General features: G+C 39.5%; 1 protein-coding gene across 3 annotated transcripts in view; it reads left to right on the top strand.

Moving 5' to 3' along the window:
• The window catches only part of ZCCHC17 (zinc finger CCHC-type containing 17), a 65,308-nt gene that overhangs the window by 21,710 nt on the left and 27,898 nt on the right, over positions 1-15,700 (top strand). For all 3 annotated transcript variants that reach the window (XM_004425863.3, XM_087446403.1, XM_087446404.1), the window contains exons 4-6: positions 6,922-7,022; positions 8,448-8,539; positions 15,219-15,319. In XM_004425863.3, coding sequence (XP_004425920.1) covers positions 6,922-7,022; positions 8,448-8,539; positions 15,219-15,319 — 294 coding nt within the window. The remainder of the gene's footprint in view (positions 1-6,921; positions 7,023-8,447; positions 8,540-15,218; positions 15,320-15,700) is intronic.

The raw sequence follows: 15,700 nt of genomic DNA, 5'->3' as shown, positions 1-15,700 counted from the left end.
TTTGTTTTAATTAATTTAAATTTAAACTTAAAACAGCTCGTGAATTTCTTTTTGTCTCCTCTATCCTCTGCCCACCAGCACTAAACTATGAAATTTTGAGAGCAGAGATTATTTGTTCAGTGTTAGACTTTTTAAAGTGCCTTGCTTATGGTAGAAGCTCAAATATTTTTAGTAATGAATTCAGTTTAGCAAATAATTAGAGTTCTGTTTTCTCGTTACTATGTTAAGTGGGAACACAGAGATAAGAAAACACGGTCCCTGCTGGTCTCAGATTGTTCACAGTCTGGAGATGTAAACTAATGGTAATGTAGTGTAATAAAATGGCTGCACTTACCTGCTGAGCTGTGGAATAGTTAGGGGTTGGGATGTCAGGGCCTAGACAGTGCCTGAGATATAGTGGATGATCAGTAAATTTTATTAAATGAGTAAATGAATTCTAGTCCCAGCTCTATCATTTACTAGCTTCTTGACTTCAACAAGTTGCTTAGTCCTTGAGCCTTAGTTTTCTTATCTGTGAAATGTGAATGGTGTGCATATTTTAGAATTTCTTGACTGGCAAGATCATGTCATTCATCCTTGGATCCATTTTTGCTTACAATATAGTGGATGATAGTAAATATTTGAATGAATCCATAATCCTAACAAGATAAAGAATGTGAGATCACTTTAACTTATGTGCTTACCTTATTGTCATTTATCATTGCTTGGAGATAACTTATTTGAAAAGTCTAGAGAGGGAATTCAGATCCCCAAAGGTAAAGGAAACGTTGTATTTTGACACTTTTTGGCTACAGCCGTCCTCTAATGATTTGTAATTTTCACCTCTTTTCTTTATTGTCAGTGGAAGTTGTGAAAGAAATTAATGCCGAACAACACAGTTGGGAGAATATTTATTTATTTGTTTGTTTATTTAATGCTGACTTTTTGGGGGGGCGGAGATTGGCTCTGAGCTAACATCTGTTGCCCATCTTCCTCCTTGTTTCCTATTTTCTCCCCAAAGCCCCAGTAGATAGTTCTATATCCTAGTTGTACATCCTTCTAGTTGCTCTATATGGGATGCCGCCTCAGCATGGCTTGATAAGTGGTGCATAGGTCCACACCCAGGATCTGAACCAGTGAACCCTGGGCTGCAAAAGCGGAGCACGTGAACTTGACCGCTTCGCCACCAGGCCAGCCTCAGGAGAGTATTTTTAAGGGAACTATAATAGGCTAACTGTTTTTCTCATGTGATGATTAAGATGCTAGCTCTTTCCAAGTTGTCAGAATTTTTTTTTCTTCTTTTACCAGCAGACACTCAGATGAGACTCATTCTGTTTCAGTGTCATGTTGGGTTTATTGAACATGATGACAGACTTAATATCCCCTTTGGACGTTTATGGCTTAATGTCAGAAATCCAGGCACAGACTGCTCTGAAGAACTCCCTTCCGTGGGGCACAACGAGCAAAGCATTTTTGTTTGTTTGTTTCTGTTTCGTTTTGGAGCATATGCTAGAACAGAATGAGATGTGTTTCTACTATTTGTAGATGAGCTCATCTTTCTCTCTCTCTCTTTTTTTTTTTTTTTGTGAGGAAGACTGGCCCTGAGTTAACATCTGTGCCCGTCTTCCTCTACTTTATATGGGATGCCGCCACAGCATGGCTTGCCAAGCAGTGCGTTGGTGCGTGCCTGGGATCCGAACCGGCAAACCCCGGGCTGCCGCAGCGGAGCGCGCGCACTTAACTGCTTGTGCCACTGGGCTGGCCCCTCGTCTTTCTCTTTTTTTAATGAAAAGATAATGCAGATCAATAATAAAGAAGAAAATGGAGAAATATCAGTATGTTGCAGAAGACCTGACAGATTCATGTTTGAATTGCAGTTCTTTCTTTATCAGCTTTGTCACCTTGGACAGTTTACTTAACTTCTAGACTATTTTCTCGTGTGAACCTATGTCACAGGGCTGATGTGAGGATTGAATGAATGGATGGATGTACTGTATTTAGTGAGGTACCCAGCATAGTGAGGGGGCCTCAAATATTTTATTTGGTGCTCTCTACAATTTACACTCAATCCAGCTGTGGTGGTGTATGTGGGTAACAATGAAATACCTCCCAAGAATTCAGACTGTCTTCTGAGAGTGAAACTGGTGATGAATCCCCCATACAGATAGAAATATATCTATATCCATATCTATAGCCATAGATAGAAATATACTGGGTAATTATCGATAAATCTGTGAAGAGATGGGAGCACTCAAGACTTCGACAAGATAACCTGGCTGTGATTCCAGGGGAAAGGGATTGGAGTGAAATTGTAATTTAGGAGACTGAAATCTAATTGATTGTATCATTCTATCTAGGGAGAGATTATATGAACAGGTGGGGAGTTGTCAGCCTGGAATATAGTAAAAGAAAGCCTGAGAGTCTGAAGTTGGCAGTGTTTGTCTTGCCTTATCGAGGGCAGAAATGAATCTGATGATGAGAACTAGAGAGATGGATTCTTTTATGAGGAAGTGATAATCCATTAAACCTTCGTGGACTGGAAATGTATCTTAAAACATTTGTCTCCCTTTTGTTGTGATTCCATGTTGAAACAATTTCTGATCACTAATTTTTCAGGTATTTGATACTAGGGGTAGTGGGTAGTTTAACTAGATAAGGACTGGGAACCTTCCAGGTATAAGAAAAGTATATTCTGTATTGTAAATTAATAAGTGTGTGGGGCCGGCCCCATGCCTTAGCGGTTAAGTGCACATGCTCCGCTACTGGCGGCCCAGGTTCGGATCCTGGGTGCGCACCGATGCACCGCTTGTCCAGCCATGCTGAGGCAGTATCTCATATACAGCAACTAGAAGTTATGTGCAACTCTGGCATACAACTATCTACTGGGGCTTTGGGGAAAAAAAGGAGGAGGACTGGCAATAGATGTTAGCTCAGAGCCGGTCTTCCTCAGCAAAAAAGAGGAGGATTAGCACGGATGTTAGCTCAGGGCTGATCTTCCTCACAAAAAAAAAAAAAATAAGTGTGTGAATTGTGTCTATCCCTGAAACAATCAGTAAACCGACAATCTGATTAATATATTACTATGTAAGCATCTGCATGCCGAAGACGCCTATATTTATATCTTCAGTCATACCTCCCCTCTGAGCTACAGTCTTACATATCCAACTGCCTATCTGACATCTGCGTTCAAGACTGAGGCTAGAGGGCCGGCCCCGTGGCTTAACGGTTAAGTGCGTGCGCTCGGCTGCCGGCGGCCCGGGTTCGGATCCCGGGTGTGAACCGACGCACCGCTCCTCCGGCCATGCTGAGGCTGCATCCCACATACAGCAACTAGAAGGATGTGCAGCTATGACAGACAACTATCTACTGGGGCTTTGGGGGAAAAATAAATAAATAAAATCTTTAAAAAAAAAAAAAAAAAAGACTGAGGCTAGGGCCAGCCCCGTGGCTTGGCGGTTAAGTGCGCGCACTCCTATGCTGGTGGCCCGGGTTCGGATCCCGGGCGCGCACCGAGGCACCACTTCTCCGTCCATCCTGAGGCCGAGTCTCACATACAGCAACTAGAAGGATGTGCAGCTATGACATACAACTATCTACTGGGGCCTTGGGGGGAAAAATAAATAAATAAAATCTTTAAAAAAAAAAAAAAAGACTGAGAGCTAGACCATTCCCCTTGTTTCATTCATCCTATAAGCTAAGGCCTTTTGGTAATAAGCCATTACTGTCTCAATTATAAAAATCCTGCACCCCAGCATAACTTTATATTCCCTTTTGGTCTGTGTCCATATGAGGCTTAGTTTTACATAATTTCAATCACAGTATATATATTTTATATTTTGCTTTTAAAATATTTTTATGATTGAAAATATTGCATACTTATTATAAAAAAATAAAGGAAAAAAACTACAAAAGAAAATGATCATTATATGATATTACTACCGCATAGAGATGGGCACTGTTAACATTTTGGTGTATTTCTTTATAGTCACATATATGCCTAAAATTTAACATACTGAGATTAAGATTATACTCTATTATACATTTTGTAGCTGTTCACACTTAATAAACCTTAAACATTTCTCCTCTTTTAAAATACTTTTTGTGAACATTTAAATGGCATTATTCTATCATTCAAATATACCACATAATCATTTTAAGTTGTTTTTGCTGTTACTACTTTGAGAAATACCATATTCAACCAGGAGAGATACCGGGACCAAAAAATCCTACTTTGGGATCAGGTGGGAGAAAGACAAATGGTTAATACCATTCTTTCTTTGTTTATGATATTCCAATAAATATACCTTCTGTTTCAGGAAAGGAAAAAATGTTCTCTCATGTATATTAGGTTCAACATGAATTTCCTTCACAACTTTCATTAGCAATAGAGGAAAGAAATGAATTTTAGAATCAGAAGACAGTTGCAGCCAAAAAACGTCAAAGTGAGAGGTTTCCCTTTCCTTTAGGGCATCTGAATTTCCTCTCCAGACTTTCCAGTTAGGCTGGTCTGCTCATTACACCATCATGAGAAACAAAAAAAGCCCAGCTTCATGAATTTTACCCATTTTGGAGATTATGTGATGGTCTAAAATTAAAAACATAGGTTATATAATGTATATAAAGCATTTTAGAGGCCCTAGAGTTGTTCAGAGAGATAGGCTATCTGCCTCCAGAATCGGCTGAAGTAGGTGTGTGAGACCCAGTGACCATGGTCAGAGAAAGCAGTGGCTTCTGGTAAACAGAGAGGGCAGATACTTTGAGTTACAGGTGTGTGCCAATATCCTTGTGGATGCATGAGTGTGAGAGAAATTGAGAGAACGAGAGTAAAGGTTAATAATTCTACCAAGGAACTTCAAGGAGGGCAATTATTTTAGACATAAATCTTTGTCATATCAGTTTTTTCTTTAGTTTATATTCCTGGTTTATGTTCATTCAAAAAAATTGGTTTATTATATTAATTTCCCCCAGAATAGACTAATTTTCTGTATTATTAAAACATTTGAAAATAAACAAAAGAAAAACATTAACCTGTAATCTTACACCCTAGTATAACCATTGTTATAGCATTTTGGATCGTTATTTCTAATTTTTAAGATCCATTTTAAGCATTCATGATCATACTATATAATTTTGCATTGTATTTTTTTTTAATTTATGTGGGAAAATGCTAGTTGCCTACAGTGCTTGGCACATGTGTAGGCCCTCAATAAATATTTACTAAAGAATGAATTATTGGTATTTTTACATAATCTTTTTTTTTTTTAATTTTATTTATTTTTCCACCAAAGCCCCAGTAGATAGTTGTATGTCGTAGTTGCACATCCTTCTAGTTGCTGTATGTGGGACACGGCCTCAGCATGGCCGGAGAAGTGGTGCGTTGGTGCGCGCCCGGGATCCCAACCCGGGCCGCCAGTAGCGGAGCGCGTGCACTTAACTGCTAAGCCACGGGGCCGGCCCTACATAATCTTTTGAACATTGTTTTTAATGGGCTAAGAGGCTATACCACAGTTGACTTAACCATTACCCTGTTGTTGGATATTGGGTTGTTTCTAATTTTTCCTGTCTTAAAAATACATCAAATATTTTGATGTAGGTTGCTTTTCCAGGTGCATATAGCTTTTTCTATGTATCAGATTATTTTCTTAGGACAGAGTCCCAGAAGTGATTATGGGTCAAATTAGTTACTAGTCAAAACTCTTGGTTGCAAGGGTCGGAAACACAGTTGAGATATGTTTTGGCTAATTTCGCTGGGAAGAGCAGGATAAACCTAGCTTCCACCAGGGCTGTTTCAGGTGCCCAGCTTACACCCTCAGGGCTTTGTCCTTTGTTTACTGATGCTCTTCCTTGCTTCCCTCTGGCTGACTCTTGCCATCTGGTGGTAAAGATGGGCATTAGTAACTTTTTGTAGTTTATAATCCTGACAGAAGTCTTGAGAAAGATATGATTAGCTAGTATCTATCCCTGAATCAATTACTGTGGCCACAGGATGAAGTACCTTGATTGACTAAGCCTGTGTCATGTGCCCACAGTTGGGGTTAGGTCAGCTCCAGCCATATCACACCGACTGACCAGATTATTTTAGAATGTAAGGAAGGTAGTTCTCTCAGGAAAGGACCTTGGACAGGCAGAAAAAGGATATCTATTACAAATATTTTATTCAATGTTAATATTAAGTTATTTAATAATTATTTCATATTTTAATTAATTTTATTAAGTATTTTTATCACTCGATAGCCATTGCTAAATGATTTCTAAAAATTTATACTAGCCCTAGCAATATTTCTTATTTTACTGTACTCTCATCAACATTGTATATTATTATTTTCTAAATATCTTGCTAATTTAATAGATTAAAAATGGCATCTTGTTTATATTTCCTTTTTTCATTTAGCATCTACCATAATTATTTTCTGTAACTGTAACTTTATTGGCTGTTTATTCTTCCTTTTGATTGCTGTATCATAGTTTACCAAGCTATTTTCCAATTATTGGTCATTTAGTTTGTTTTATAATTTTTATTTTTAACCTTTGTAGGTAATAATACTGCAAGTATTTTTGTATGCCCATAGGTTTTTGCCTCTATTGAGTTTTTTCTTTTGGAACAATTCCAATGGTGATATTCTTGCATGAAAGATATAAACATCATTATGCCCTTTGATTTCAAAGAATTTTACCAACTTGTATTTTTACCAGTATCATATAAGTGTAGTTATTGTATCATGTTTTTACCAACATTGAGCATTATTTTAAAGACTATTTGTTAGTTGATTAAGTATGAAAAGCGATCTCAAATTGTTCTAATTTGCAGTTTTAAAATAACGGCTGGGTTTAAATTAACAATTCAGTGACTCCCCAACTCCCATGTTCTTCTTATATTGTTATTTAGAGTATAAATACCAGGCATTCCCTGTGCTTTATTTTATTTCTTCTTCTTGTGCCCAGGTCTGGTCCATCGAACTCACATGTCATCCTGTCGTGTGGATAAGCCCTCTGAGATTGTGGATGTTGGAGACAAAGTGTGGGTGAAGCTTATTGGCCGAGAGGTAAAGTTCTGTGCAACTTTCATGTGGTTAGAAAGGATTAGGAAAAGCTGAGATTTTCTTGGTATTTTATGATGGTAAGTGTGTATATGTTGTTAGCTGTGGCTGATAGTCGTATTTGAATCCTACCACTATAATCTGACCTGAATTTAAACCTTCTGGCTCTCTGTTCTGCAAACTCAGAAAGAATGCTGTGAACTACAGTAAATGTGGTGCAGTAAGTACATGTTCATAAAACTTCCCTCCCTGAGGTTTACCCAAATGGTGGATGGGAAGAAAAACCAAAAAAGTAAAGAAACAAAAAGAGAGAAGGGAAACTGAATCTATGGGACTAGTCTTTATTACACACTTCAAAGAATACCTACCAGGTACACTTCAATTTGGACCAAAACAAAAAAGAACATAGAGTTTACAGTCATTTTTCCTAATACCTGGCACCATGCATCGTGAGGGAAGTGAGAAAGCTCTGAAGGACCCTGTTAAGAACAACACACTTGAGGGCATGTGGGCTGTGTGTGTGGGCAGACCACAGGAGAAATGTGCACATACGCTGAGGCCTGCTCTTCTCCCAGAGAATGGCCGGGGAGACAGATCTGAAAGAGATATAACTCAACAATATGTGAGTGCTTACTGTGTCCTAGGTCTGAGGGATACAAGAGTGAACCAGACATAAATGATCCCAGCTGTTACGGAGCTTATGTAGTCTATAACTGGAAGAGACAAATAAAAAGTAAACTAAAATAATTAAAAATAATTGCAGATTATAATAAGTGCTATAATGTGTTCAAACAATATCAGAGGTAGATTTAGATGAAGTGGTCAGGAATGGGCTTTCTGAGGAGATGGTGTAGGAGCTGAGACCTGAAGGAAAAGGAGCAAGTCATGTGAAAATTTGGGATAATGGTATTCCAGGCAAAGAGAACAGCTGATGCAAAGACTCTGAAGTGAAGACGGGCTTCAAGCGCTGCAGGAAGCGAAAGAAGACCAAGGTGCCTAAAAATTGTCTTCATGTTTAAAGAAGCTCTAGACCAAAATCCTAAAGGAGATCTAGTCTACTGGAATGTTCTGAAACCCATTCTGGGTTCCTGAATCTCTGAACCGATCATTATGCTGAAGTTACCTGGAAGAAACAGCTTTTATTTTCTGCCTGGTTACCTCCACAGGCCTTGGATTTCTGAGCAACCTTTTGTGTCTTTCCCCTCCAGAGGGACAAGAATGAGATGAAAACCATTTCCTAAAATGCTTCTGCCACAGGATTTGCCTGTTGTGCCTATTAACACTCCCAATGTTCTTAGCCCAGGATGGCGGCCATTAGAGGAGCTCAGTGTTTGTTAGGATGATAAAAGCTTTGATTCTTAGATAATTTTAGACCAACAGTCTAAATGATGTACTTCGAGCTTTTGGTGACCTTGATTTTGTCTTTTTCAGATGAAAAATGACAGGATAAAAGTATCCCTTTCCATGAAAGTTGTCAACCAAGGGACTGGGAAAGACCTCGACCCCAACAACGTTATCATTGAGTAGGTAAAAGGTTTAGAAAGGCTAAAACCCTTCTACCTCTCAAACCACAGAATGCTCCAGAGAATCAGGCTGACCTGGGAACTCTACCATTTATAGACTTTATGATATTGATGAGTTATGTGACCTTTGTGATCTTTGGTTTTTAGGGGTATAAAGTGTTATAGATAACACTTTACTGCGTAGAGTTCTAAGATGAAATGCTAGCATGCAAAGCTCCTGGCATAGATGTGCTCCATCAGTGGTTTTATTTCTTTCCTCTTACTCTGTTTCTGCTTCTGACCTTTAACCAGTTAGCCAGCAAGCATTCATGAATTACCTCTTATTTGCCGCTCTCCTACCAATGGTGCTGAGAGGTAGAGACCACATGGGAGGGTAGGGTAATCTAGGAGCAACTCCAGTGGGGTTTAGACTCCTGCATCTTGGTATACACTGTGTTCTGAACACAAGACTACTTTCATTGGCTCTTCTGACCTTTCATTTAGGAATGGAAGATTTTCTGTCTATGTAGGATAATGTCTGGTGATACAGGGAAATTGCTGTCTGTCTCAAAATCTTTCTTGAATATATGCCAGTGATTTCTAACTAGAGGTTCCTAGATCCCTAGATCCGTTGAAGGAGTCTTGGGGGCTTATGAACTATTTCCAGTGTTTCAGAAAGCCAACCCCAATCATACATACATTATCCTCAGGTTAAACATGACATTATTTTGTGGCTTTTGATGATAAATATCACATTGTTTATCTCATGCTAATCAGGTACCGTCAGTGGCTGTTATGTTATTGATTAATTTTAAAAAACAAGAAAAAAATAATAAATGTTATTTGAGTGGGATCTTGGTGGTGAAAAGTTTGGAAACCCTTATGTTTATAATTCTGAGCAAAATCACTTTGGATACGAAGGAATTTTGCCTAAAAGGAAAGGAAGTGATATTTATTGAATACATACTGAGTGCCAGGCATCATGGAAGGCAGTTTATATACATTAGTGTGTCTAAAGCTTGTAACAACCTGCAAAATGGGTCTTTTCTCCATTTTGCTTTATATTCCTAGTTTCTAGCTTGATGCTTGGTGATAAATAACTTGCCTGTGGTTATATGGTAAGTTATAGTGGGTCAAGGACTTGAAGCTAGGTCTCCTTGACATTAAAGCTAGTGCCCTTTTCAACATATGATGCTTCTAGATGTTGCATGTGACTTACAGAGTTTTTCATACTTCTGTAGTTTAGCCTTTAAATATTGACATGTTTATAGGGCTGATTATTGACAAAACACTTTCTAGTTACAGTAGAAATCTTTTATAACTCAGAGCTCAGAAATGTTATTTAAGTCTGGCACTTACTGATTGCATTGTAATAAATTGCTTCTGCTTTGAAGAATCCTATGCTATGCAGACTTATTAAAAAGCAGTAAAATTTCCCAAAGCCACCTTTATAAGGGTAAAATATAAAACAAGTAAGATAAAAGAGCTACCTCTCTTTCTCAAAACAAGGGTAGGGAAGGGAAAGGGCTCCTTGGTTTTGTGCTGTACATGTCTCTCTATATAGGCTATTTCTAGTAATAACCAAGTGGCTAAAACAGTAACTTTTGTTGTAAACTGTTTCTAGCGCTGCATTCAGGAAAGAAGCATAGCGTAGCGGAGTACTGGCAAATTTTAGAGTTAGACTTGAATTGGAAAGAGTCCTAGTTCTGCCCCAAACTAGTATATGACCTTGCAGCAGATTACCTAGCCTCTCTGAAGCTCAGCTTCTCGCTATGAAATGGAGGTAATGACACCTACATCTCAGACATGCTAGAATGATTTAAGTAAAATCTTGTTTGTAAAGAGCCCAGCTTAGTTTCTAGTCTATAGTAGAAACAATATTCAGTAACTACTTTGTAGTTATTGTTTTAAAATGTCTGAGGCCGGCCCCGTGGCGTAGCGGTTAAGTGCACACGCTCTGCTGCTGGCGGCCCAGGTTCGGATCCCGGGCGTGCACTGACGCACCACTTCTCAGGCCATGCTGAGGCCGCGTCCCACATACAGCAACTAGAAGGATGTGCAGCTATGACATACAACTATCTACTGGGGCTTTGGGGGAAAAATAAATAAATAAAATAAAATTATACAAAAAAAAAAAATGTCTGAGATTATCACACCTTTTCTTCTTTCTTTTTTTCATTTTTGTGAGGAAGATTAGCCCTGAGCTAATATCCGATGCCAGTCCTCCTCTTTTTGCTGAGGAAGATTGGCCCTGGGCTAACATCTGTGCCCATCTTCTTCTATTTTATGTGGGACGGTGCCACAGCATGGCTTGACAAGTGGTGCGTCAGTGCGCATCCAGGATCCAAACCTGCAGACCCTGGGCCGCCAAAGTGGAGCCAGCGTACTTAACTCCTATGCCACCGAGCTCGCCCCTCACGCCTTTTCTTTTGAAAGAATATATAAGACCCAGGAGAACAGGGGCCACATCTTATCTTTATCTCCCATAGTGCCTGATGTGTAGCAGTCATCTGGTTAGTGCTTTTTATGCTTTTTTTTTTTTGGTGAGGAAGATTGTCCCTGAGCTAATGTCTGTTGCCAGTCTTCCTCTTTTTGCTTGAGGAAGATGATCCCTGAGCTAACATCTGTGCCAGTCTTCCTTTATTTTGTATGTGGGTCACTGCCACAGCATGGTTTGATGAGCATGTATAGGTCCATACCCAGGATCTGAACCCACGAACCCTGGGCCACTGAAGCGGAGTGTGTCAACTTAACTGCTGCGCCACTGGGCCAGCCCCCTTTTTATGCTTTTTAATGAGTCTGTGTAGCACAGGATTCTTTGGAGCGTCCATTTACTCATTTACTCAACAGATATTTATTGGGTTCATAGTCTACATGAGGTCCAATGGCAATACCAAGGTTTCTGCCTAAGGACCTTACTGCCTAGTGTCATGAGATAATTATGCAAATAACTTTAATATAAGGCAACATATAATAAATGCTAAAAGAGTGGTTTAAAGAAAGGATTCTAGAAATTACCTTGAAGTGGAAGAGTTGATTTCAGGTCCTGATGGTCAGAGAAGAGGTGGCATTTGAACAAGGTCTTGAAGAGTGGATGAGATTTTGTCAGACAGCAGGGGAAGGAATGGTATTCCAGGCAGAAGAAATGGTTTGAGGAAAGGCTTGAGTCAGGAAAGGACATGGTACATTCAGGAGTCTTGTTTAAGGAGAGAAGGTCAAGTGCTAGAATATAAGGCTTGAAAGATAGGTTGGGGTTGGATTGTGGAGAACTTGGAATATAGGTCAAAGAATCTGAATTTTTTTACAGCCTTTGAATGGGAGAGGCTCCTGATCAGATCAATCTCTCCAAGTACCCCATTCTCTGGCCTTGCCCTGTTATGCTCAATATCCTCATGCTGTCTCCAGCCACAGTTTGTCAGCTACCTTTCATTTTCCATCAAAATCTAGCTGTCTTATATTTCATTCCTTCAGGCCCTCAAGGATTAACAAGGTCATCTAATAAGTGAGTCTACAAATGGAAAGGGGCTAAAAGCAGTTTCCAGTTAGCTTTAGCCAGCATTATACAGTCTTTAGAAAGAAGATGATTTATGATTCACCACACTTATCATTTTCCATTTATATGTCTCTCTCTGCTGCTAGACTATAAGCTCCTTGAGGAAAAGGACCATGTACTATCATTTTAATATATCACTGGTACTAGCACTGGCACTTGCCACCTATTAGTTGAACTGAAAAAAAGAAAGATTAATCCAACTATGTGTGCTGGATGGATTGGAGGAGGAAAATTGGAGGCAGGGAGACCAGTAAGGGGATTATTACTGTTCAGGTGAAATGTAATGAGGCCTAAACTAGCATGATGGCAATGAGGACAGAAAGAGAGACATGTGGTGGGTGATGCATTTGTGGAATTGAGTGTTGGGTGGGAGGTATGATTTGGCTAGTGTGCTAGAATCCACAGAGTATTGGAATTGATTATAATGAGGGTTTGCTTAAGCTGCAACTCAGCTTCTGGAAACTCAGCTCTACAAATAAGGATACCTGAAAGCCATGGAGTTTGTGACTTGCTCAAATTATGTCCCCAAGATCCTGCCTGTTTTTTTAAAAAAAATTTATCTTATTGTGGTAAGAACACTTAACGTGAGATCTACCCTTTTAACAAATTTTTAAGGGTACAATACAGTATTGTTGACGTAGGTACAATGTTGTGCAGCAGATCTCTAGAATGTATTCCTGTTGCTTAACTGAAACTTAATGCCGGTTGATAAGTAATTCCCCATTTCTCTCTCCACCCCCCTCTCCGTGCCTTGGTTTTTGTTACTCAAGCTTCACTCTTTGGAGGGACCCTCTCCTGTGATCCATACCAGACAGATGACACTCTGTTCTTTGAGGAAGATTCTTCTAGGGCAAAAGCTAGGAATTTGAGTGGACATTTTCAGAACTTAAATCATATGCTTGTCAGCACTGCCCAACTGGGTAGCCATTAGTCACACATGGCTATTTAAATGTAAATTAATTAAAATTAAATAAATTTAATATCCAATTAATACCCAGACATTAAACATTTAAATTTAATATCCAATTCCTCAATCACACTAACCACATTTTAAGTGCTCCGTAGCCACAGATGTAAATAATCAGACATAAATAGTCAATAGTACAGACATATTTATAGAATATATCCATCATCGCATTCTGTTGTACAGTGGTGTCCTAGACGGTGTGCTCCCCGCTCAGATATAAAGAATAAGACATAGACTTTACCTTTGAAGTCCTGCTCGTGGTACAGAGGGTGATGCAAAATGTAAACAAATCTAACAAAATAAAATGAGTAGTTAACTCTGCCTGTGATAGCAGGGAGTGTTGTATAGAAGATGCGATATTTGAGCTGAACTTTGAAGAATGAATGGGACAGAATGTGGAGTATCTTTGTCCTCTCTGTTTCTTCTGTTGAGCCTATAAATCCCATGAAACTGTTGGCTAAAATATGTGAAGTGAGTAGCTTTGTTCTGCTTTGATATTTTTATCCTGCATTTCTCTGGGTAATGTGGCTCTTTTGGCAGAATATTTCTCTGTTTTTGCTGGACTCTGTAGAGACCTGGTGAATGGTTAAAAAGTCTTAGGGAAAGTCAGAGTTCAAGGTTAAAGAGATTCAGGTAAAGAAAAAATATTTTGGGTGAAGAGCAAAGAAATTTCGACAAACAATTGTTGATGCTATTGCTTGCCAAGCCTTGGGCTAAGATGCCAGGGAAACAAACACAGGTAAGATATTGTAAAAAAGGCTCCCGATGTAGAGAAGAAACATAAATATATGGTGCAATAAAGTGTGATATGTGCTAGGATTGAAGCGTGTATAGGATAAAATTAGAGTTTGAAAGAGAGTGATGGAGGTGATACTCCTCAATTAAACATTTTCTGAATACCTTCTGTGTGCAGGGACTGTGTGTTATAGTAAAGGTAGAAAAGGTAAAAGCTATGACAGCTGGGGCACTTGGGCCCTGCTGGTAGGAGTGTAACTGGTAGACACACTATGGAAACTATCTGGCAATGTCTACTAAAGCTGATGCCCTGCAGCCCAGTGGTCCACTCCTATGAGAAAGAGGCATCTCCCAAAAGAAATGCATCCATATATGTTCACGAAAAGACATGTGGTAGACAGTTCTTAAGAGCACTGTTCATAATAGAAATTACTCAAATACCCGTCAACAGCAAAATACTTCACAGCATCGAAAATGAATGATCCATAACTGCACACAACAATATGGATGGATCTCACAAACAAGCAAAAGAGGCCAGACACAGAAGGGTTCATACTCTATGATTCCATTTATATAATTTACAAAAATAGGTAAAACAAATTTATGCTATTAGAATAGTGGTTACCCTTGGGGGAGGCATGGTTAGGTTACTAGAGGGTCTTGTGAGGTGCTGATAATGTTTTGTTTCTTGATCCGAGTAAGGATTACATGGATATGTTCAGATGGTGAATATCAATCGAGCTGTGTACTTATGAACACTTTTATGTATGTATATTATACTTTGGTCTAAAGTGTAGAATTTTAAAAAAGTGCTACAGGAATGTGAAAAAAGAGAGGTTAATTCTGGCTGAGGGGCTCAGGGAAGAAGACTTGATAGGACCAGAGGTGGTAACTGAGCTGAGCCTTGAAATGTTTGGGTGTGGTGAAGTGATGAGGTGGGAGTAAAGAGGGGAAGCAGAGCATTTCAGAGAGAACTGGCTGAGCAAAAGCAGTGAACCATCTGGAGAAGGTAAAATAGTCTGGTTTGGCTGGAGCATATTGTACAAGTAAAGATGAGGCTGGAAAATAGAGAGAAACTGAAAGGCCTCGAATACCAAGGTCAGGAATTTGGACTTGATTTTCAAGGAAGTCTTTGAAAGTTTTTTAAACCAATGAGTGACCTTGTAAGCGTTGTAGGGGGCTTAGCGAGATGAGTATATCTTCATCCTTTGTGCATCGGTGAGATGAGGGCTAGTCTCAATTATTAATTCAGAGCCTTGTCCTAAATGAAAAAATTGTCTATTTCACGTCATTGCTTTTACTACCTGTCTCCTTATGCCCAATGCTTTTCCTTCTTTCTCTCTCTTCCCTGCCAAAACAACAAAAAACCACATACAGCATTACTTTGTAGTATCTCTGGCCACATCTCTTAAGAGGACCAAGAGTCAGTATCTTTTTCATTACAGGCAAGAAGAGAGGCGGAGGCGGTCCTTCCAGGATTACACTGGGCAGAAGATCACCCTCGAGGCTGTCCTGAACACCACCTGCAAGAAGTGTGGCTGTAAAGGTAAGGTGATGCCTCTGTCATTTCCGTCTCTCTCTCCTTGTGGACGGACCCCTTACTGGATGAGGGAGGCAGCTAGTGTGAGTTTAGTTCACCGTGTTTTTCAGTCAAGTGATGGCCTCACCTGCTCATGCTGTTATTCCTACTAGACTCACGTCAGAGTTCATGGCTTGATGCTTTTTCTGTTTCATTTTCTGAGTGCCGGCCCTGCCGGCTACTATAGCACCCCTACCACCACTCCCACCTCTGCAGCTGATGCCCTGGCTGGGCAAGGTCCCCATGTACTGTGCCAGGAGGGGAAGAGGGTTGATTATGATTAACACTCTCAATTGTTATCTCTAAGGACCATTATTGTTCTGCTGCAAACATTAAATGACTTGGAAA

The sequence above is a fragment of the Ceratotherium simum genome, chromosome 22 (genome assembly GCF_057802395.1).
Source record: "Ceratotherium simum simum isolate JZ-2026a chromosome 22, ASM5780239v1, whole genome shotgun sequence".
NCBI lineage: Eukaryota > Metazoa > Chordata > Mammalia > Perissodactyla > Rhinocerotidae > Ceratotherium > Ceratotherium simum.
Note: the sequence above shows the minus strand (reverse complement) of the source record. Positions and strands in the feature narration are given on the sequence as shown.